Genomic DNA, 23,717 nt, shown 5'->3' on the forward strand with positions numbered 1-23,717 from the left:
AAAAACTGTGTCTTCAGTTGCGAGGAAGTTGTGGAGTTAAGGAATCGCTCTGAGGAAGTTACAGGACATGTGCGGGACATGCTCAAGTTAAAAAACAAAACAAAACCACAGAGTTAGTTCACTGTGCGTCACCATGGCTACTCCCTTCACTGAAAACGTTGTATTATTTGCACATGTGTATGCTTTACCCAGCTAATATGGAATCTTTTTAGAATGAAATTTTGTATGAGAAAAAGAAGAAGCGCAGGCGACTGCGTCTGCGTCGTCTGGGCAGGAGGCCCCCGCCCTCCAACCCTCAGGACGGACAGCCCCTGAATGACTCGGAGAAGGAGCAGAGACAGGTACATACCCACCTCATCTCTTTATTCTTTTACTACAGTGTTTCTCAAGTTAAGCATCAAATACCACCATCGAGATCAAATCAGGACAAAACCGGATCTTAAAAATGTTCTAAAACAGACTTGTACAGATATATGTATTTATTATTTCCCAAGATGGCGCTGTGCGTACAGCTGCTTGTTACTTGGCTCAGTCCTCTTATCCTACTTGTGAAAGAAGAGCTCTGCACCCGGGACTTGGAGATGGTACAGTCTGGAACATGATCTGCAGTTCTCATGGGGATGATGTAGACGGCCTGACCCACCGCATCACAGACTACATCCACTTCTGGGTGGAAAACACTGTACAGACCCGGAAGGTGCACCCATGAGTGCCTCCTGATCTTCAAGCCCTCCTGAACCAGAAGAAAAGGGCTTTCAACTCAAGGGACAGAGAGGAGCAGAGGAGAGTCCAGCGTGAGCTTCAGGAAAACCAAGAAGGACGATGGGAGAAGGTGGAGCAGGGCAACGTGCGGGACATGTGGAGAGGACAAAAGGACATCTCCGGATTTGGACAAAGTGCCAGAGGGACAGCTCATGGAGACCAGATGAATTAAAAGGAACATTTCAACTGGTTTGATTCTCCCCCCACTCCCTCTGCCCCCCTTCCAGCTCCCTCCTCTTTACACGACTCCCTCCAGCACCTGCCTCACCCCCGGCAGTTCACCCCGGGGGATCCTCCTGTTTGTTTTCACCATCTACACGTTGGACTTCACATACAACACACACAGCAGAAGTTCTCTGATGACTGCGCCATCGTGGGCTGTGTGTCGGAAGGGAACAAACTGGTCCTACAACACAAGAAGGGCCAAAGTCACCTCCACCATCTGAGGAGACTGAGGTCCTTTGGAGTGAGCAGGCCTCTGCTCAGGACTTTTTATGACTCGGTGGTCGCCTCTGCTCTCCACTACGCTGCCGTGTGCTGGGCCCCGAGCAGCACAGAGCGGGACAAGAACAGACTGAACAAGCTAGTCAGGAGGGCCAGCTCCGTCCTGGGCTGCCCCCTGGACTCTGTTGAGGAGGTGAGAGACGGGAGGGTGTTAGCCAAGCTCACCTCCATCATGGACAACACCTCCCAGGACTGTAGATGCTGAGCGCTGAGCTCTTTCAGTGGCAGACTGAGACACCCTCAGTGTAAGAAGGAGCTCTACCGCAAGTCCTTCATCCCCACTGCTGTCAGACTGTACAACACTACTGTGAAGTCACGCATGTGCAATAAGAACTATGCAAAACTACTGTATCAGCGTCACTTTATTGAGAACCTGCTAAATTGGCTCTGCCACTGCGGACTTTGATATTCTACTTTAAGATTAAATCATCTGACCCAGGAGGTCTAGAGGTTAGTTGAGTAACTGTGTAGGTGGAGCACTCCCCGAGCGGTGAGACAAGATGTTATTTCAACTCAAAGAAACAAAGTGAATGTCTCCTCTAAATCATACTATATTCACTGAAATACCTGCAGATTGTGTCTAACTGCGTCCCCCTGTGTGCAGATCGACTTTGTGGACATGGCGTGCGAGTGCGAGGCTGTGATCTGCTGCAGAGTGACCCCTAAGCAGAAGGGCAACGTGGTCAGCCTAGTGAAGAAGTACAAGAAGGCTGTGACTCTGTCCATTGGAGACGGAGCCAACGACGTCAACATGATCAAGAGTACGCTGCACTCACATCAGGCCCAACAGGGATTCAAAGAGAACTGCACTTTAGATCATGCATGTGTAGAGGGTGTACAGGGCTCGCTGTTGCTTTGAACTAAACTGAGGTCATGTTAAAGAGCATGTTAATGACGTGGCCAAGCATGAATGGGAAAGTTGGATTAAATAAAGCCGTGAATGAGAGGAATGGAGCAGTAATCTCTTGTGTGCCCCCAGCTGCAGACATCGGGGTGGGCATCAGCGGGCAGGAGGGCATGCAGGCTGTCATGTCTAGCGACTACGCCTTCGCACAGTTCCGCTACCTGGAGCGCCTCCTGCTGGTGCACGGCCGCTGGTCCTACATCCGCATGTGCAAGTTCCTGCGCTTCTTCTTTTTCAAGAACTTCGCCTTTACCCTGGTCCACTTTTGGTACTCCTTCTTCAGTGGCTACTCCTCCCAGGTCAGTGTCATCTACCCGATCTCCTGTCTGTCTCCTGTGATGTTTTAGCCATGTGTAGCTCCTCACTTTAGGCTCCTGTGATGTTTTAGCCGTGTGTAGCTCCTCACTTTAGGCTCCTGTGATGTTTTAGCCATGTGTAGCTCCTCACTTTAGTCTCCTGTGATGTTTTAACCATGTGTAGCTCCTCACTTTAGGCTCCTGTGATGTTTTAACCATGTGTAGCTCCTCACTTTAGTCTCCTGTGATGTTTTAACCATGTGTAGCTCCTCACTTTAGGCTCCTGTGATGTTTTAACCATGTGTAGCTCCTCACTTTAGGCTCCTGTGATGTTTTAGCCGTGTGTAGCTCCTCACTTTAGTCTCCTGTGATGTTTTAGCCGTGTGTAGCTCCTCACTTTAGGCTCCTGTGATGTTTTAGCCGTGTGTAGCTCCTCACTTTAGGCTCCTGTGATGTTTTAGCCGTGTGTAGCTCCTCACTTTAGTCTCCTGTGATGTTTTAGGCGTGTGTAGCTCCTCACTTTAGTCTCCTGTGATGTTTTAGCCGTGTGTAGCTCCTCACTTTAGGCTCCTGTGATGTTTTAGCCGTGTGTAGCTCCTCACTTTAGGCTCCTGTGATGTTTTAGCCGTGTGTAGCTCCTCACTTTAGGCTCCTGTGATGTTTTAGCCATGTGTAGATCCTCACTTTAGGCTCCTGTGATGTTTTAGCCATGTGTAGATCCTCACTTTAGGCTCCTGTGATGTTTTAGCCGTGTGTAGCTCCTCACTTTAGTCTCCTGTGATGTTTTAGCCGTGTGTAGCTCCTCACTTTAGGCTCCTGTGATGTTTTAGCCATGTGTAGCTCCTCACTTTAGTCTCCTGTGATGTTTTAGCCGTGTGTAGCTCCTCACTTTAGGCTCCTGTGATGTTTTAGCCGTGTGTAGCTCCTCACTTAAGGCTCCTTTAGTCTCCTGTGATGTTTTAGCCGTGTGTAGATCCTCACTTTAGGCTCGTGTGATGTTTTAGCCGTGTGTAGCTCCTCACTTTAGTCTCCTGTGATGTTTTAGCCGTGTGTAGCTCCTCACTTTAGGCTCCTGTGATGTTTTAGCCGTGTGTAGCTCCTCACTTTAGTCTCCTGTGATGTTTTAGGCGTGTGTAGCTCCTCACTTTAGTCTCCTGTGATGTTTTAGCCGTGTGTAGCTCCTCACTTTAGGCTCCTGTGATGTTTTAGCCGTGTGTAGCTCCTCACTTTAGGCTCCTGTGATGTTTTAGCCGTGTGTAGCTCCTCACTTTAGGCTCCTGTGATGTTTTAGCCGTGTGGAGCTCCTCACTTTAGGCTCCTGTGATGTTTTAGCCGTGTGTAGCTCCTCACTTTAGTCTCCTGTGGTGTTTTATCCATGTGTAGCTCCTCACTTTAGGCTCCTGTGATGTTTTAGCCGTGTGTAGCTCCTCACTTTAGTCTCCTGTGGTGTTTTATCCATGTGTAGCTCCTCACTTTAGGCTCCTGTGATGTTTTAGCCGTGTGTAGCTCCTCACTTTAGTCTCCTGTGGTGTTTTATCCATGTGTAGCTCCTCACTTTAGGCTCCTGTGATGTTTTAGTCGTGTGTAGCTCCTCACTTTAGTCTCCTGTGATGTTTTAGCCATGTGTAGCTCCTCACTTTAGGCTCCTGTGATGTTTTAGCCATGTGTAGCTCCTCACTTTAGGCTCCTGTGATGTTTTAGCCGTGTGTAGCTCCTCACTTTAGGCTCCTGTGATGTTTTAACCGTGTGTAGCTCCTCACTTTAGGCTCCTGTGATGTTTTAGCCGTGTGTAGCTCCTCACTTTAGGCTCCTGTGATGTTTTAGCCGTGTGTAGCTCCTCATTTTAGGCTCCTGTGATGTTTTAGCCGTGTGTACCTCCTCACTTTGATGCCTGTGATGCTTGTGTTTTGCAGGTGGCCTATGAAGACTGGTTCATCACCCTGTATAACCTGTGCTACAGCAGTCTGCCTGTTCTGTTGGTGGGCCTCCTGGACCAGGTGAGTCCTTCTACAGTCCACACAGACCCGCTCTGCTCCTGTCCACGCTACATTTCTGCTAAACTAACACTTTGCCATAGTTTTTGCCAATGAGAAACATATGCAACATGTACAGCAAACATCAGCTAAACTAAAGGAGTTACAAACAAGGATATTTTCATTTTTCCAATTCTGTCTTTTCTGCAGGACGTCAACGATAAGCTAAGTCTGCGCTTCCCCAAGTTGTACTTGCCCGGCCAGCAGGGGGCGCTCTTCAACTACAAGAACTTCTTCGTCAGTCTGTTCCACGGTATCTTTGTGTCCCTCATCATCTTCTTCATTCCGTACGGGGCCTTCCTGCAGACCATGGGCCAGGACGGGGAGGCCCCCTCCGACTACCAGTCCTTTGCCGTGGTCACTGCCTCTTCGCTCATCTTCATTGTCAACTTACAGGTCAGTCTTCGTATCATCAGCCGCATCTTATGGACTCAGTCTCCAAGGTTTTGTTGTTGTTTGGTGTCATTATACAGTGCCGTGAAAAAGTATTTGTTCATATTTACTACACTTATTTACTACACAATGTTTCTGATCAAGACAATTTTTAGATCACACAAGGACATTCCCAGTGAACACAAAATGCAGTTTGCAAATGGTTTTATTTATTAAAGGAATGAAAAATCCAAACCTCTCTGACCCTGTGTGAAAAAGTAAATGCCCCTGAATTTAATAACTGTGCAAATGTGTCAATGAAGTGTTTGCGATAACTGGCATCTCAATTGGATTTAAGTCCGGACTTTGACCTTGCCACTCCAAAACTTATTTTTTTTCTTTTTGAGCCAGTCAGAAGTGGATTTGTTTGTATGTTTGGGATCCTTGTCCTGCTACGTAGCCCAAGGGTACTTGAACTTGAGGGCTTGAACTGATGGACTTCCAGGAGGAGTTCCTGGTACACAGTAGAATTTATTATTCCATCAGTGACAGCAAAATGTCCAGGTCCTGAAGCAGCAAAGCAGGCCCAGACTGTCACACTGCCACCTCCATGTTTGACTCTTTTTTTTTTTAAATCCACTTTGGTCTCAGTCCACAGACAATTTCTCTGAAAGTCTTGGGAATCATCCAGATGTTTTTTGACAAATAAGAGACGAGCTGTTGCGTTCTCATTTGTCAGCAGTGGTTTTTGCCTTGGAACACAATGTGAAGGCCATTTTTGCTCAGTGTTTATCTTACTATCAAATGTGTTATGAACACTGACTTCTTCAGACATCTTCAGATGTCGTTCTGGGTTCTTTGGTGACCTTTGGATGAGTCATTGTTGCACTCTTGGAGTCATATTGTGGCATTGTAGGTTTTTTTGTAGCCTACTTTATTTGTCTGACCAATTTAAATGTGATATTTTCTTGATTCAACAAATCCTGGTAATCAAGATTGGGAGTGGCCAATGGAACTGAACTCTTTCCCTTAATAAATGTAATAATCATTTCAAAACTGCATTTTGTATTCACTAGGAATGTCTTTGTGTAATAAAAAAAAAATACATATATATATATATATATATATATATATATATATATATATATATATATATATATATATATATATATATATAATCCTTTATTGATCTCACAATGGAGAAATTCACTTGATGATCAGAAACATTTAAGTGCGATAAATATTTAAACAAAAGTAAGAAATGTGGAAGGGGCAAATGCTTTTTCACAGCACTTTAGTTTGAACGCCCCTCATTTTGACGACATGTTTTAATCTGATAATCTTTGGATGAAAATCTAAATTCATTTAATTTAGCTTTAGTAAAAGGATAAGTTATTGTATGGAATGACCTGGACGATAAAAAAACATGTAAATTGTACAATTAAAAAAAAATCAAGCACAGGAATGATCAGCTGTCCCTTCGAATAATACATTTTCAGCGTAAGTTTTGACAAGAAATGGCAAAGACAATGCAAGTGTTTTCTGTATTGACAATTGCGATTTTGGAATGGCTTTTGTCTCTGATTGCAGAAGCTTTACCTGAATTGTAAAGATGTTGATGTTTGGTTTATTGTATCTTATATTTCTTGGATCGTAAATACTACTACTACTACTACTACTACTACAACAACTACTACTACTACTACTACTATTACTGCCACTTAGTTCCCCAGGCTTTCGCAATGTTGCGATCACAACTATCAACGCAAAATCAAGCAAACTCTGCGAAATCATTGCAGCATTTCAACTTTTCCAAAAGCCCGCAAATATTTCATATACCAGCGTCTGTGTTTCAGATCTCCCTGGACACCTCGTACTGGACATTTGTGAACTGCTTCGCCGTGCTGGGGAGCATAGCGATCTACTTCGGGATCATGTTTGACATCCACAGTGCGGGCATCCACGTCATCTTCCCCTCCCAGTTCACCTTCACAGGTCAGTATCGCTCAGACGCCTGCGTGACGCTGCAAATACTCTTCCACACTGAACCCACATGCCTGTGTGTGCAGGGGCCGCCTCCAACGCGCTCCGCCAGCCCTACCTGTGGCTGACCATCGTGCTGACCGTGGGCATCAGCCTGCTGCCCGTCATCTGCATCCAGTTCCTCTCCAAGACCATCTGGCCCTCAGTCGGAGACAAGGTGAGGAGCACACATTTTGTAATAACACCACATTATGTAATAATACCACATTATGTAGTAACACCACATTATGTAGTAACACCGCACTATGTAATAACACCACATTATGTAATAACACTGCATTAAATGATAACACTGCATTATGTAATGACTGTCACAAATGATAAGTTATTAATCTGTTATTAGTGTTCTCTTACTCAGATGGGCACTTTAAGATAGTTTGAGTCCTCCTCAGGTTCTTTTCAGAACTATCTGTCTGCACTTAAAGGGACTATACAGAGTTTAGAAATGTTAAAATGAAGTATTTTTCTCCCCCTACATGTTCCAACAATGTCCTAATACAGTGCGTTCCAAATTAATATGCAAATTGTATTTTTGTGTCAAAAAGGTAAAAAAACCCAAAAACAAATCTGTGAAACTCATGGATAGTTTTGTATCTCGGGGACTTTGAATCACTGACATTAATCTCAGAGACCTGGGATGATTAGTTTTCAGGTTAAGCCCAGTTAAGGAAAAAACTACTGAAAAAGGACGTTCGACTTTATTAAGCAGATCATCATTTTCAAGCAATATGGGAAAGAAAAAGGGTCTTTCTGCTGATGAAAAGCGTCAAATAGTTGAATGCCTTGGTCTAGGTATGAAAACCTTTGATATTTTTATGAAAGATTAAGCTAAATCATCATACTGATAAGAGATTTGTGGATGATTCAGACACACTCGGGTTTGTGCAGATAAAGGCACAATAAGGACGGTTTCTGCCAGACAAACACATCAGATGAATAGAACAGCAGCTACAAAGCAGCAGACAGGTATTTGAAGCTGCTGGTGCCTCTGGAGTCTCCCGAACATCAAGGTGTAGGACCCTCCAGAGGCTGCAGTTGTGCATAAACCTTCTCTCCGGCCTCCCCTAAACGGTTAATTGAAGCTGATGAACAGAAACGGCTGCAGTGGCTCAGAAATACATGAGGACTCATTTTCAAACAGTCTTGTTCACTGATGAGGCCGTGTAGCCCTGGATGGTCAGATGGATGGAGTAGTGGATAGTTGGTGAATGGCCACAAGCTGAGAGAGCTGGTCGGCCCCTTTAGGCTCCCTGAAGGTGTGAAAATGACCTCTGAAAAATATGTGGAGTTTCTGACTGACCACTGTTTTCCCGAACAAAATCCTCTTCATGCATGACAACGCACCATGTCCGAGTATAAAATGGCGAACTTGCATCTAGCCCCTTTAAGTGTAAAATGTTAGCAGCGCTTTTATCATTAGCCGCAGTCATACACGGATTAAAGAGGAACTAATTAACTTTACCTTAATAAATCCTTTTCGTGGTCCCTACAAGTGTTAATGGGATGATTGGGGGTTTCCCATTTTGGGTGTGAATCCTACATTACCCTCTGCAGATCAAGGTGCTTAAGGAGATTCATTCATAGAGCATCTTGCTGTTTGGTGTCCGCAGGTCCAGAGGAACAGGAAGAAGTACGAGGCAGATTTGGAACGTGAGGAGAGGGAGAAGGCGCCGGCGTTCCAGAGAGGCAGGCGCTCCCGGAGGTCTGCCTATGCTTTCTCTCACTCCCAAGGCTACGCTGACCTTATCTCATCTGGACGCAGCATCAGGAGGAAACCCACCGGGAGGGCGGGCCTCCAGCAGAGCATCCGAGAGGTGCCCCACGCCGAAAACATCTGACAGCGGCGAGGGCGGGGAGGGGGCGAGTGTGACTGGTAACTTGTCAACGTGTGCACAAAGCACCGACACTGGGCTGGATCACATAGGAAAGAGTCAAATTATTTATTTGAAATGTTCTTCATGGCTAAAACATACATTCAATAAAAGCGTAACCCAAGTGCATCATCAGGACATCAGCGTGTCCTCGCTTTGGGGTGAGCAGATACGTGTCCGACTCCTGTGGGAGCACTCGTTTTGTCACATCAGGTCAAACATGACACTTGGGACAGACTGACACACACCAAGCGCTCCCGAAGTGGATTTCCCATAATGCCAAGCAGCTCTCCTTAAGTGCCTGAAGCTCCTCCTGTTCTCCCAAAAGTGTGGCACTCCTGCACACAGCAGTTTTTCCTCAGGATGTATTTTTATGGCCTGTGCTGCAGCTGGAAGAGAGATGGTTCTACTCTAATAAATGTTACAAAGCATGAGGAGTTCTGCTCTCTCGCACCGTCTGACCACACACCAGCTCTGCGTGTTACTGTGAGGCAGGTTTCTATCTGTGTAGACCGCGGTTTTAAACATGTATTTAATCTGCATTTAAATATTGTCTTCCATAAATCGGATCTGTGCCTCTCCAAGGCACGCGGGCTTTAGACTTGTGTTTTACAGATGTACCCTCTGGAGATTGTTACTGCATGTTTTTATGAATGGGAAAGTTCCTGTCATATTTTGATATCTGGATAATAAAAGTACCGTTGTAAAGTTGGTGTGGTTCTTAAGTCACAGAGAAAGACGTGCTTCGAAATCACAAACCGTTGAGCTCACCCACTGCAGCGTTAAGTATTTGTCTTTTGAGTCCAACTCCTCCCAAATGCAGGGGTTTGATCGAATGTGGGGGTGCAGGCGCTCGTTCTACAGCCCCAGAGTCCGGTCGTTTTCCACTCTCAGAAACGTGTGTATTCTGCCTCATAAGTTCAAGTTTGAGTAGAAGGATGTGTTGATGAGGAGGTTCAACTCTGAGAAACGCCACCTGCAACACACTGACGTTTCCTCCACGAGGGCTCATGTTGCAGCTGTAGTTGGTCTGGTCATATTTGCTGTTGATTATGTTTAATGTAATGATTAGTGTGCGCCAGGGCTGCGTGAATACAATATGAAAAACATGTATTTAATAGTAAATGCCCCCCTTAAAGGAATAGGCCACCGTTTTTACATACTAAGATATGTTCTTACCTCACTTTAGACGTGTTAATATATCCCCGTCTGGTCTTTGTCCGTGCGCTCACACATACGCAGCCTCTCCCACATGTCACATAGCTCCAAAAAAGCTCACGATAGAAGCTACCAAGCTCTTCCACGTGTTCCCTATTTAGATAAAGTTACGTGAAGTGTTTTCATGCGAAGTATATTTACACAGAAATGTAGCATGTCGATTTTATAAGCAAATAAAAAGGGGGACTATATTGTGAGGCGTAATGATACGAGGAGTAAAACGTCCGCGCAGTAACTCCTAAAGGTTATTGACGGAAGTGAGCGGGGAAGTCTTTAGGAGTTACTACGCGGACGTTTTACTCCTCGTATCATTACGCCTCACAATATAGTCCCCCTTTTTATTTGCTTATAAAATCGACATGCTACATTTCTGGGTAAATATACTTCGCATGAAAACACTTCACGTAACTTTATTTAAATAGGCAACACGTGGAAGAGCTTGGTAGCTTCTATCGTGAGCTTTTTCGGAGCTATGTGACATGTGGGAGAGGCTGCGTATGTGTGAGCGCACGGACAAAGACCAGACGGGGATATATTAACTCGACTAAAGTGAGCTAAGAACATATCTTAGTATGTAAAAACGGTGGCCTATTCCTTTAAGACTGATGACACTGTGGGTAAGATATAACTTCATTGTTCCAGATGGCGTCGCGGCCTAACGATTTCGATTACAACAGTAAACGATAACAAAATTAGCATAATCGCACAAAATCAATTATAGTTTTTTTCAATTCTTTTTTTTTCAATTATTTTGTTTTTTGCAAAGCAGACTTGTGTTATTTCATGGCGCTGGGATTATTTTCCCTTCGTTTTTCCCGTGCCACGGCTCATGCTTTTGTCTGACATAAAAACAAACGGCGCTGTGTGATGATGTCATCAGGCCGCGCTGCTCAGTTTGCTTGCGCAGGTGTGAGGGCTGGCCAGCAGGGGGCAGGTGTGAAACAGGGACCTCTCTTTAATCAAGGCATACTTTGTCATTTTTTGGCTGGATTTTTGTCACTTTTTTGATGGATTTTTGTCTTTTTTCTGCTGGATTTTTGTAAAAAAAATTTGCTGGATTTTTGTCACTTTTTTGCTGGATTTTTTTCACTTTTTTTGCTGGATTTTTGTCTTTTTTCTGCTGGATTTTTGTTTTGTTTTTTAATGGATTTTTGTCACTTTTTTGCTGGATTTTTGTCTTTTTTCTGCTGGATTTTTGTCTTTTTTTTTAATGGATTTTTGTCATTTTTTTGCTGGATTTTTGTCATTTTTTGCTGGATTTTTGTCACTTTTTTGCTGGATTTTTTTCATTTTTTTGCTGGATTTTTGTCATTTTTTGCTGGATTTTTGTCACTTTTTTGCTGTTTTTTTGTCATTTTTTTGCTGGATTTTTGTCATTTTTTTTGATGGATTTTTGTCACCTTTTTGCTGGATTTTTGTCACTTTTTTGCTGGATTTTTGTCACTTTTTTGCTGGATTTTTGTCACTTTTTTGATGGATTTTTGTCTTTTTTCTGCTGGATTTTTGTCCTTTTTTTTGATGGATTTTTGTCTTTTTTCTGCTGGATTTTTGTCACTTTTTTAATGGATTTTTGTCTTTTTTAATGGATTTTTGTCACCTTTTTGCTGGATTTTTGTCTTTTTTCTGCTGGATTTTTGTCACTTTTTTAATGGATTTTTGTCTTTTTTTTAATGGATTTTTGTCACCTTTTTGCTGGATTTTTGTCTTTTTTCTGCTGGATTTTTGTCCTTTTTTTTGATGGATTTTTGTCTTTTTTCTGCTGGATTTTTGTCACTTTTTTAATGGATTTTTGTCTTTTTTTTGCTGGATTTGCTGGACAAATAATCGTTTGAATAATCGTGATTTCAATTATGACAAAAATAATCGTGATTATTATTTTTTCAATGATCGAGCAGCCCTAGCCTAACCCATCATTATGGATACTTTAGGTCCATATTACACTGAACATTTTTACTTTACTTCATTTTACAGCCAGTACTTTGATTCTCTGACCCCCGCACACTTCTCCAGGTGTCTCCGGTCGCGGTGGAATGAAGAGCCCAGACTTCAGGCAGTTCAAGAACATTTATTTAGTCACTTCCTCCATGGCACATACCATGCTGCAGCCACAGTGTAAACATCGAAGCACTTTTAAGGCCAGGCATTAACCACTCATATTTAAACCAGAACACAGGAATAAGGAACACGTATATGAGGTCATGTGTGCCCCTTCTGACCCGCGCTGCTCCGGGACAGCCAGAATACAGGAAGCGCAACAGTCCGCCCGTCTTAATCGGCTCAGGTTCCAGAGACAAATTCCCATTCATTTTAGTTCTGAAACGAATGTAAAAATATCAAGATACAAAGGTTCGTATGACACATTAGTTTCCCCTTTTTTTTTAGATAGATTTTCCTGGTTTTGACATTTCTTTTTGGTGATGTTTATTCTTATAACTGATCCTTTGAGACAGAGACAGTGAACTCTGAAGAGGTAGACGTTCCACAAGTGTTGCCGTGCCAACCAAATACCAGAGATTTGAAGCAGCCAAAGGGAAAACGTGCATATTTATCTTTCATTAGGAGACAAAAAAAAAGCAGAAAGACACAAAGGTGAGAAGCCAAATGGTTTAACAGACCATAAATACTAAAAGGAAGATGATGTTAGCTTCACATGCTACATATTTATCAAAGTCGAGCTCTATATGGATGTTTTTTCTCTACAAATTTTTCAGTAGAAGCGGCTAAAGTTAGCATATATAACGTGAAGCTAACGTTAGCCTCCTGATTAGCATTGTCTGTTTGTTTTTTTTGGTATTTATGGGCTGTTGAACCACTTTGCTCCCCTCAAAGTCTCTGCATTAACAATTTTCCTGCCAGTTGTCGCTGAAATTTGTTCAAAGAAAAGGATACAGAATAACTTGAGCTTGTTTTTAAAGAAGACTGAAGGACAAGGGTCACTCATCAGCCTGGAAGCTGCACAATGGGACACATTTGGATGTTCCAACACGACAACGATCCAAAGCACCAAAGGCCAAGTCGAGCTCTCACTGGCTACAGCAGAATAAAGAGAAGGTTGTGGTCATCTCAGTCTCTTGACCTCAATAACATTGAGCCACTCTGGGGAGATCTCAAATATGAAGTTCATGTAAGACAGCCCCGGAATTTACAGGAACTGAGTGCTTTTTGCCAAAAAGAAAGGCCCACTTTACCATCCGAGGCCCAGGCTAACTAACGTGTTTACCTTAATAAACCCTCCCCGTAGTCCCTGTGGGGGTAATACAAGTGTTTATGGGATGATTGGAGGGTCTTTCATCGCCCCCTGGTGTCTCTGACCAGAAAACCATGTTTGCAACTTGACTGCCACCGGACCGGAACCACCAATACACACTAATGGAATCACGAAGAAGATGCTAACAGGCAAAGCTAACTGCGGGCTAACGTCACTTTAAACGGTATTTACAGTCAAGTTGGATTGAAAAAATTATTTCCGTTGTATAATTGATAGACAATATCCCTCTGTCCCTTCGCCTTTTCTGTCAGCGTAGTATTTACTCTCCAAGACAATTAATAAGTAAAAAAAAACCGCAACTTTCTACGACACCTGCAGTTGCGCTTATGGCCTCTAGGGGGAAGAGTTACTTAGTACTGCTTTAAGATGGCAATACATAAGAAGAGGGGTATGTAAACGTTCTATATCATGAAAAAAAAACAGACTTTTTGGAGCTTTAAAACACATTATGCTCTTTCCTTATCAAATGTTTTTCGCCTCATTCACGCATGTCTAAGCACTTCCCCCTGAATCGCTCCGTCCTCTCCTGGTCAATGACTTGTGATCATGTGACGTATTTTCCAGGAATCTGTAATGTAATACCTTACGGCCTGATTTTCATTTATAAAACTGCTTTTTCATTCTTTCTTTCTTACAACAGAAAGAAAGAATGAAGAAGCAGTTTCATAAAGAAAGAAAGAAAACAAGCACACACCCCCGAGCGTCCCAACAGAAGTTTTCTTTTGCCCCGAAGCTGTGAAGAAGGGACTCCTTTCTTACCTACTCTGGTACGTAAAACCTCTGAGCAAACATGTATAACTTTAACAAATGCTGAATTATGAGTAAAAACTTTCTGTTTTTTACCTGACTTTGTTTTCCCTCTGACTGCTGACCAGGCTGACTGCATGACCATATATGGTGGCACCCAGTTTCACTCATGTTAGTTTACATAGGACTGGAGAAGTCAACAGAAAATCAGTGCTTCGCGCTCTACCAGGAGTGTCAATCCATGGGAAGTGCCCAGGGGCGGATTTAAGCAAAATGGGACCCGGGGCTAAAGTTTTTTCAGGGGCCCCCATAATCAACCGATATTTATTTATATATATATAGCGCTTTCACATCATCTGTACATATACTGTATGTCTGTCTGCTGGATTTCTCTCTCTCTGTAATAAACAAGCAGAAGTAGCTTCTTAAACATAGCACTAGTTAAAAAAAAGGACACATTTGTGAAAAAAAAAAAAAAAAAACAGTTTAACATAATGAGCTCAATTCCCGTGGCCCTCGCGGAGGAACCTTTTCTACTGCCAGACTGGTGGGGGGAAACATTTAAAGGGGGGTCTGGGGGTCCTCCCACATAGATCTTCTTTTTATTTCAATGGTGCATAGACCAGGTTTATTCTCAGGTAAAAAACAATCTGCTGAATGTGAGGGAGAGGGAGCGAGTTTACAGCCTGTACTGACCACGCATTTTTCTCCTTATGCCCAGGGGCCCTTCAACCTGCTGGGCCCCCGGGCTTAGACCCTGTAAGCTCCTTCACAAATCCGGCCTTGGAAGTGCCGTTCTGTGGCAAAAAAGAGGCAAAAGTGGCCGGGTCGGAAAAAGGTGATTACAACTCTATGGGAGAGAAAATAACATGTCCAAATGTTTTCCCTGATCATTATTTGATAGTGATTATTTATTCTCATGACTAAAAGCTGTTTCTCCTGACCATGTTTTTGAATATTGTCTTCACTTTTGGACACCTTTGTGAGGAAATAATTAGACCATAGTTCATATGCTCTGGAAGAGACGACTTTCAACTTTGTAACTTCTGGGCCAATGAAATGAAACAAAAACTGCCACAGAGAAATTAGCAACAAACTAAGACTAGAAATCTACATTTTGAGAGTTATTTTCGGCTGCCCTCCGCCTCAGTTTGAAAGTATAGGCTCTTTAAAATGAGCATGAACGCACAGGACAGTTTTGCACCAGAGAAGATGACTTTGTATAGTCAGAGTAACATTTTATAATACATCTTTCCCACAGGAATAATCCATCATTTTGTGTAATAATAAGAGAACTGCTGAGCATCCATGGACAATACTCAAAATAAAAGAACACACCCTTGAAAACAGTGTTTATGAAGCAAAAAGAGATCATTTTTCCCACAGAGCTAATTTGAGCTTCCATCTGCCTCTTAAATTTGTATTTCTCAAAGAAAGAAATGACTGAGTCTGGACCCAGAGCGGATTATGAAGTGGACTGTCGCGCTCCATAACAAACACATATATGAGGTCGCTTGTACCCCCCTCTGAGCCCAGTCTGCCCCCGCTTAGTGATGGGACAAAGGATGCAGTGCTCCGGCGCATGTCACCAGTGAAAGAGGGCGTTCCAAATGAAGAGTTTACGGGTTTGTGTGAGGTATGTGTCGTCTTCTGCACAAGCGAGTACGTGCAGGATGTCCAGTCAGGAGCAGAGGGCAGTGTTGAAGGAGGCGTCAGCTGGTCCACTACGGGGCAGTGCAATGTGCCCAACTGCTTTGTTCTCCCATCACTAGCTCCAGGACAAGAATAAGGAACATGTGGGGTGATTTGTGCCCCTGACTCCCCTCTACTCCGGGACAGGAGTAAGGAACACATGTGGGGTCATTTGTGCACCCTGACACCACTCTACTCCTGGACAGGGATAGGGAACATGTGGGGTCATTTGTGCCCCTGACCCTCCTTTACTCCGGGACAGGGATAGGGAACATGTGGGGTCATTTGTGCCCCTGACCCTCCTTTACTCCGGGACAGGGATAGGGAACATGTGGGGTCATTTGTGCCCCTGACCCTCCTTTACTCCGGGACAGGGATAGGGAACATGTGGGGTAATTTGTGCCCCTGACACCCCTTTACTCCAGGACAGGGATAGGGAACATATGAGGTGATTTGTGCCCCTGACCCTCCTTTACTCCGGGACAGGGATAGGGAACATGTGGGGTCATATGTGCCCCTGACACCCCTTTACTCCGGGACAGGGATAGGGAACATGTGGGGTCATATGTGCCCCTGACACCCCTTTACTCCGGGACAGGGATAGGGAACATGTGAGGTGATTTGTGCCCCATGACTCTCCTTTACTCCGGGACAGGGATAGGGAACATGTGGGGTCATTTGTGCCCCTGACCCTCCTTTACTCCAGGACAGGAGTAAGGAACACATATGTGGGGTCATTTGTGCCCCTGACCCTCCTTTACTCCAGGACAGGAGTAAGGAACACATATGTGAGGTGATTTGTGCCCTTGACCGTCCTTTACTCCGGGACAGGGATAGGGAACATGTGAGGTCATATGTGCCCCTGACACCCCTTTACTCCGGGACAGGGATAGGGAACATGTGGGGTCATTTGTGCCCTTGACCCTCCTTTACTCCGGGACAGGAGTAAGGAACACATATGTGAGGTCATTTGTGCCCCATGACTCTCCTCTACTCCGGGACAGGGACAAAGAACACATATGTGGGGTCATTTGTGCCCCCTGACCCCCCTTTACTCTGGGACAGGAGTAAGGAACACATGTGGGGTCATTTGTGCCCTTGACCCTCCTTTATTCCGTGACAGGGATAGGGAACATGTGGGGTCATTTATGCCCCTGACACCCCTTTACTCCGGGACAGGGATAGGGAACATGTGGGGTGATTTGTGCCCCATGACTCTCCTCTTCTCCGGGACAGGGATAGGGAACATGTGGGGTGATTTGTGCCCCATGACTCTCCTCTTCTCCGGGACAGGGATAGGGAACATGTGGGGTCATTTGTGCCCCTGACCCTCCTTTACTCCAGGACAGGGATAGGGAACATGTGGGGTCATTTGTGCCCTTGACCCTCCTTTACTCCGGGACAGGGATAGGGAACATGTGGGGTCATTTGTGCCCCTGACACCCCTTTACTCCAGGACAGGGATCATGTGAGGTCATTTGCGCCCCATGACTCTCCTCTACTCCGGGACAGGGGACAAGGAACACATATGTGGGGTCATTTGTGCCCCCTGACCCCCCTATACTCTGGGACACAATAAGAAACACATGGGTGGGGTCATTTGTGCCCTTTGACCCTCCAGCACAGCCACCACACAAGGACCAAATGAAAAAGCTGGACCATGTTGGCCTGGAATGTGTTTTTTGTAAACTGGATGAGGCTGTGGTCCAAAGGGAAAGCACCACACAGCACATGGAGAGGATTCGCAAATGAGTGATCGTCTGCTTTATGAAAAATAAATCTGATCCCTCAATTCAGTTTTCAGTGACATCACTGGAACCATGACGAGACACACCTCCAATATACCGACAGTATAATCACGAGCGCACACGACCGACAGGTTCATCACCTGGATGTGGAGCGACAGAGTTAACAGTGTGTGTGTTCATGGTGAGTGGTTCCTTGATGTAATATGTTTATTTCATGACGTGTGGACATTTGGAGACCCCTCTGCAGTGCCTCGAAAGCCCCCCAGGGGGCCCCAGACTTAGCTTTATTACCAATTATTGTTACACAACAAAAAGAAATGTCTGTTAAAAGGCCTTTATTAATTGTGTTTTCTGTTATTTTGTAAAAACAAGTGAAACAGTGCTTCGGACAGTGCAGAGACTCCACCTTCCATGATGTCACTGAAAACTGCAAAACGCTCCAGGAAGTCCCACAGATGTAGAAACCAGTTTTGGAGGACAACGAACACCAACATGGACAAATGAAAAGCTTCTCCGAGTTTGCCGCGTCTTCTTACGAAAGGACCTCCATTTTGTCCTTGTAATAAAATACACATCTGGCAGGAAAGCTGGGTTTTGGCAACACCACAAAAAGGAATCAGACACTTTAAAGGGTTATTTAAGGAGTACAGCGTGAGACCTTGCGCTGGGATCAGTGTCCAGTAGAGGGCGCCAAGTGGTTTAACAAAAACACACACTGATGCAACACTGTAGTTAACGTAGAAAAGCGTCATGGAGTGGTCTGAGCTTGATCCAATGTTAGAGTCAGACAAAATTCTACCTCAAGCTACAGCGATCTTACTTCGACACTCAAAGAATCCCTCCAGAGAGAGTAGAAAAGTACTCGGTAATCTGATTTGTGTTTCAGTGCTGACGGAATCTGACTGAATGTTCAAATTCAATTACAGCCAGGGGCGGACTGGCCGTGTGTCCATTCTGGAAGAGCACACAAGGGCCACCGATCCCGCCTTAACCGAGCTTTACCCAAATCGAAAAGCAAAAAAGAAAAGCATCAAAATAGCGACAAATAAAAGAGGATGAAAAGAAAGCAAAATGTGCCGGAAAAGCAGCAGGAAATGTGATGAAAAGTCGACAAAAACACGACAACAAAGCAACGAAAAGGCCAGACAAATGTGACAAAACCATGACAAAAAAATGATGGAAAAAAAGTGACAAAAACACAACAAAAAGCCACAAAAAGTAATGAAGAAACAGCAAAACTGACAAAAAAGAGGATGAAAACAAAGCAAAAATGTGCCGGAAAAGCAGCAGAAAATGTGATGAAAAGTCAACAAAAACACGACAACAAAGCCACGAAAAGGCCAGAAAAATGTGACAAAACCATGACAAAAAAATGACAGAAAAAATGTGACAAAAAAGTGACAAAAACACAATAAAAAGTCACAAAAAGGCCACAAAAATGTGACAAAACCATGACAAAAAAATGATAGAAAAAAAGTGACAAAAACACAACAAAAAGCCACAAAAAGTAATGAAGAAACAACAAAACTATGACAAAAAAGAGGATGAAAAGAAAACAAAAATGTGCCGGAAAAGCAACAGAAAATGTGATGAAAAGTCAACAAAAACACGACAACAAAGCAACGAAAAGGCCAGAAAAATGTGACAAAACCATGACAAAAAAATGACAGAAAAAATGTGACAAAAAAGTGACAAAAACACAACAAAAAGCCACGAAAAGTAATGAAGAAACAACAAAACTATGACAAAAAAAGAGGATGAAAACAAAACAAAAATGTGCCGGAAAAGCAGCAGAAAATGTGATGAAAAGTCAACAAAAACACGACAACAAACAACAAAAAGGCCAGAAAAATGTGACAAAACCAAAACAAAAAAAATGTGACATAAAAGTGACAAAAACACAACAAAAAGCCACAAAAATGTGACAAAATCTAAACAAAAAAATGATGGAAAAAAAGTGACATAAACACAACAAAAAGCCACGAAAAGTAATGAAGAAACAACAAAACTATGACAAAAAAAGAGGATGAAAACAGAACAAAAATGTGCCGGAAAAGCAGCAAAAAATGTGATGAAAAGTCAAGAAAAACACGACAACAAAGCAACGAAAAGGCCGCACAAATGTGACAAAACCATAACAAAAAAATGATGGAAAAAATGTGACAAAAAAGTGACAAAAACACAACAAAAAAGCCACAAAAAGTAATGAAGAAACAACAAAACTATGTAACTTTTTGTCAAGTCGCCGCATTTTTTTGTCAATCACTTGGTAGGTCTCAGCTTTCAAATGAGGCGCTACATTGTTGCTCTCCAGCCCGAGAAGCTTTTAGATTTGGGTAAAGCCCGAACTGGAGGAAATGCGCTCCGTTAAGGCGGGTGGCAAGTGGCACATTTAGGCTAATTTGGGCCAGGCTGGTCAGAGTCCAGGGCTGGTTCTTCAGTCCCAGTCCAGCCCCTGATTACTGCTCAAGAACAAGTAATGGCACACGAAAGATACAGGAAATATCAACTGCTTTCTGAGTCACGTACATTTGTGTTGATACTTCAAAATACTGTTAGTACTTTTGGAGCTTTAAGCGTGTTCCTGTTGTTCCCTCTTCAAAAACATCTGTAACTGTAATCGTACATATTTAACGTGATGGTGATGATCTTTACGGTTTTACAGACAGTCGGGAGTGCGAGGCTGGCCTGGTCGGGCTTCCCCATTGGCCTGGAGCGCCCTCTGCTGGCAGTGCGGGGAATGACGTGGTTTAAAACGGCGAAAACAAGCCTTCACTTTCAGCTAACGTCACGCTTCAGCAGTGGGAAAAGGAATGAATGAACTCCAGGTCTGTTTCTGACGAGGGAACAACGGGATGTAGTATGTTGTGTTCGCAAAGTCTATAAAGATACCGCTGTCTCATCACTTCAGCACTCAAATTGCCTGGAACACCCCGACTAACCGACAACATCTAACCCACTCTGTGCGCTTTTACTTGTTCTGTTAGGTTTGCAGTTAAAAAGGGAACACTTTTTCACAACTAGGCATTTATAAAGCACTTGTAAATACTTCATACATCTTTAATATGACACGTACTCATCTTCTCTAATCGTTTACAGACTTAATTTGCCATAAAGACATCGTCTGATCAACAAATTTGGCGGTTTTATTATTTTACTGAATCAACATTTTTCCATTTAGAAATAATATGATGTACTTGAATAGATGCTAATGTATCGGACAGTTAGCAAGCCGGTATAGATACAGACGGCATCTCGTCATAGAAGGGGGCGTGGCTTCGCCGAGGGGGGGAAAATAGAATCTTTACAGAAACACAATTTTCCACTCTTTTATTTATCACATAAATAAAGTCCAGTGTAAATCGGGCCCATATGGATATTTTCTCACAGCAGATTGTTCAGTAGAGGTGAAAAAACAGCAGTTGTAGCAAGCGCGAGCTAACCGTTAGCCCGATGCTAACATGTAGCATCAAGTTAGCATTCTCCGTTATTCATGTATTTATGGGCTGTTGAACCACTGTGCTCCTCCCCATGTCTTTGTATCATTATTTAGTAGAAACTATATTCATAATTCAGCGTTTGTTACAGTAGTTTTTGAATAATTAGAGAAAATTTAATTTTTTTCAAAATTGTTTTCCCCCTTAACTGTTTTCAAAAATGACCATATATGGGCGATTCCAGAGATGCCGTTTGTATCTATAGACACAGATGGCATCTCGTCATAGAAGGGGGCGTGGCTTCGCCGAGGGGGAAAATAGAATCTTTAGAGAAACACAATTTTCCCTCTTTTTAGCCATTTTCTGGTGGAATATCAACTTATTTATCACATACAAATAAAGTCAAGTGTAAATCGGGCCCATTTGGATATTTTCTCACAGCAGATTGTTCAGTAGAAGTGAAAAAACAGCAGTTGTAGCTAGCGTGAGCTAACCGTTAGCATTAGCCCGATGCTAACATGTAGCATCAAGTTAGCATTCTCCGTTATTCATGTATTTATGGGCTGTTGAACCACTTTGCTCCTCCCCATGTCTTTGTATCATTATTTACTAGAAACTATATTCATATTTCAGCATTTGCTACAGTAGTTTTTGAATAATTAGAGAAAATATAAATTTTTTCAAAATTGTTTTCCCCCTTAACTGTTTTCAAAAATGACCATATATGGGCGATTCCAGACACGCCGTCTGTATCTATAACGTACGTTTCCAATAGCAGTTAGCATTAGCCTCAAATAGCGCAAATTCTGCACAATCCAGATGTTTTCCGCTGTCGTCAACCCATCCGCCACATTCAGGTCAAAGCCTCGTTAGAAATCATGACTGAATGTACTGAGCTAGTTTACTTTAGATCATAAATGTCGGTATAAAAGTGTCTCATCATAAACAGTAAAGTGTTCGTCCACTAAGCATCAAACTATACTTCGTTAATGACGTTTACATCAGTTCTGTGGTTTCTCAATCATTAACGGACTTTGTCATACTTTAATATAAGGACCGGCTTCCCCTTTAATTTGAATGGGGATAGAACGGATCCGCCGTGCGCCTTTATCGGCTCTGAAAGCCATTGGTATTTCTGCCATTTCTATGTATGCGCACACCCGCTATAGCTGCTGTACGCGTCGCTATGGTAACACCACTTCATCCCGTACCACTTGGGAAAGGGTCAGTGTTCTCATAAGGTCTAAACATAACAGCGAGCAACAACAATCTCTGTTTTGAGGCTCATAAATGAACAGAAGGGCTTTTTAACGGTTTTATAAATGATGAGTATTTACCGATGCCTTAGAAATGCTTTGTCGTGTGTCGTTATTTATCAAAACAATGCTAACGTGTACAAAAGAATGGTCCAAAGCCTGATTTAAGCCTACTGTGTTAAGAATCTCTCTGAGGCTTTGAGAGAAGTCATTCGTGGAGACCGCTTTGTGACAAAAGACAAACAAACATGCAGCAAGGCCGGGTGAAGGCGGATCTCGCGAGGGGGGGCAGCTGATTGGTCGCTTTCCTGAAAGACGGGCGTCTTAACATGCACACTTCTTCTCATTGGTCTGTGGGGCGCCCAGCTTGGCCGTGCCCGTCCCGTTGGCGGGTTCGGCCGGGGGCTTGTCCACGCACTGCTCCATCCTCTTCATCACCAGGTCCAGCAGCGTGATGACCGCCTTGTCCACCTCGGCGCCCGTCGCGGCGCTCGTCTCGAAGTACGGGATCCTGCGGGGGACATACAATGTGTCAACGCCAATGTGAATCTGTGGTCCTCAGACGTTTGACCGCGGGAGGAACCAGAGACCAGAGAATGTGTATTTCTGTGTAATTTATAACAAACAGGATTCATCTATAATGCTTTTCAACCTAGATTAGACACTCAAAGTGCTTTTACAATAAGGAACCACTGACCCCCCACACTCTCATACATGCGTCAGGGTTAAAGGGCGAGGCTTTTGTTGTGTAAGGCCAACAGGGAGCTTTCAGCCGGAACAAGCAAGAGTCCGTCTGGAGAAGAAAGGGCACAGAATTTCATTTCTGTTCATCGTCCTTTGGGGGCTGTATTGCAGCCAGTGGCACAGGGACAAAGAATTCATTTCCAACAAATTCTGAAGGAAAACAAAACGCCCTCTGTGAAAAAGCTTAAGTCACAAATAGGGTTGGGCAAGGACTGTCCTGCCCTGGCTGTCTATACCCACTGCTGCTGCGGGTGAAACGCAGGAAGAGAGGCACATGAGGTGGGAATGCCAGCGGAAATGCTAATAAAGCTGCAAATCGCTTGTCTGAGTGTGTTTACAACCACATTCAGTGCACCCCTGGAGCCACTGTCTTCCTCCTGTGGGATTTAAACCACTGTCGCCTGGAGGAGCAGGTGCTCCATGGATTTTTTCAGCACATTAAATGCGGCACTCGGAAGGACAAAACTTTAGACAAACGCTTTGGAATGGATGCCACTGTCCATCTGATGCCCACTTATCAACTGAAACTGTGCTAAACTCATCAAATCTAAATCTGTGCGGACAGAAAACACTGAGGGGGTGTTTTTCATGCACGGACTGGAGCATCTTTCATAAACTGGAATTATTACAGATTACATTCATGTCTATGTGGACTCTGTATTTCCAAAGAAACAAGTTCTACATTTGTTAATAACAAGCCTCATATAACCAAGGAAGTTACGGCCAGTATAAACAAAAAGCGACGAGCTTTTAAGAAGAAGGATAGAGGAAGGAACTCAATGTTGTTCTCAGGAAAGCGATGGAAAAGGAACGAGAACGTTT

At 43.6% G+C, this 23,717-nt stretch overlaps 2 protein-coding genes across 4 annotated transcripts in view; one reads left to right on the plus strand and one right to left on the minus strand.

The window, feature by feature from the left end:
• atp8b1 (ATPase phospholipid transporting 8B1) overlaps positions 1-8,880 on the plus strand; it is a 38,863-nt gene extending 29,983 nt beyond the window's left edge. The window contains exons 22-29 of the mRNA XM_079581226.1: positions 213-341; positions 1,871-2,027; positions 2,246-2,469; positions 4,380-4,463; positions 4,650-4,895; positions 6,728-6,866; positions 6,941-7,071; positions 8,525-8,880. Coding sequence (XP_079437352.1) covers positions 213-341; positions 1,871-2,027; positions 2,246-2,469; positions 4,380-4,463; positions 4,650-4,895; positions 6,728-6,866; positions 6,941-7,071; positions 8,525-8,752 — 1,338 coding nt within the window. The 3' untranslated portion in view covers positions 8,753-8,880. The remainder of the gene's footprint in view (positions 1-212; positions 342-1,870; positions 2,028-2,245; positions 2,470-4,379; positions 4,464-4,649; positions 4,896-6,727; positions 6,867-6,940; positions 7,072-8,524) is intronic.
• The window catches only part of LOC306981666 (ras-related protein Rab-27B-like), a 607,733-nt gene that overhangs the window by 517,541 nt on the left and 66,475 nt on the right, over positions 1-23,717 (minus strand). For 2 of the 3 annotated variants that reach the window (XM_079581296.1, XM_079581294.1), the window contains exon 6: positions 22,442-22,662. In XM_079581296.1, coding sequence (XP_079437422.1) covers positions 22,476-22,662 — 187 coding nt within the window. In that variant the 3' untranslated portion in view covers positions 22,442-22,475. Of the gene's footprint in view, positions 1-22,441; positions 22,663-23,717 lie in introns of those variants that run through there. The other variant, XM_079581295.1, reaches the window with a different exon arrangement.

Source organism: Gobius niger, assembly GCF_951799975.1.
Source record: "Gobius niger genome assembly, chromosome: 22".
Classification (NCBI taxonomy): Eukaryota; Metazoa; Chordata; class Actinopteri; order Gobiiformes; family Gobiidae; genus Gobius; species Gobius niger.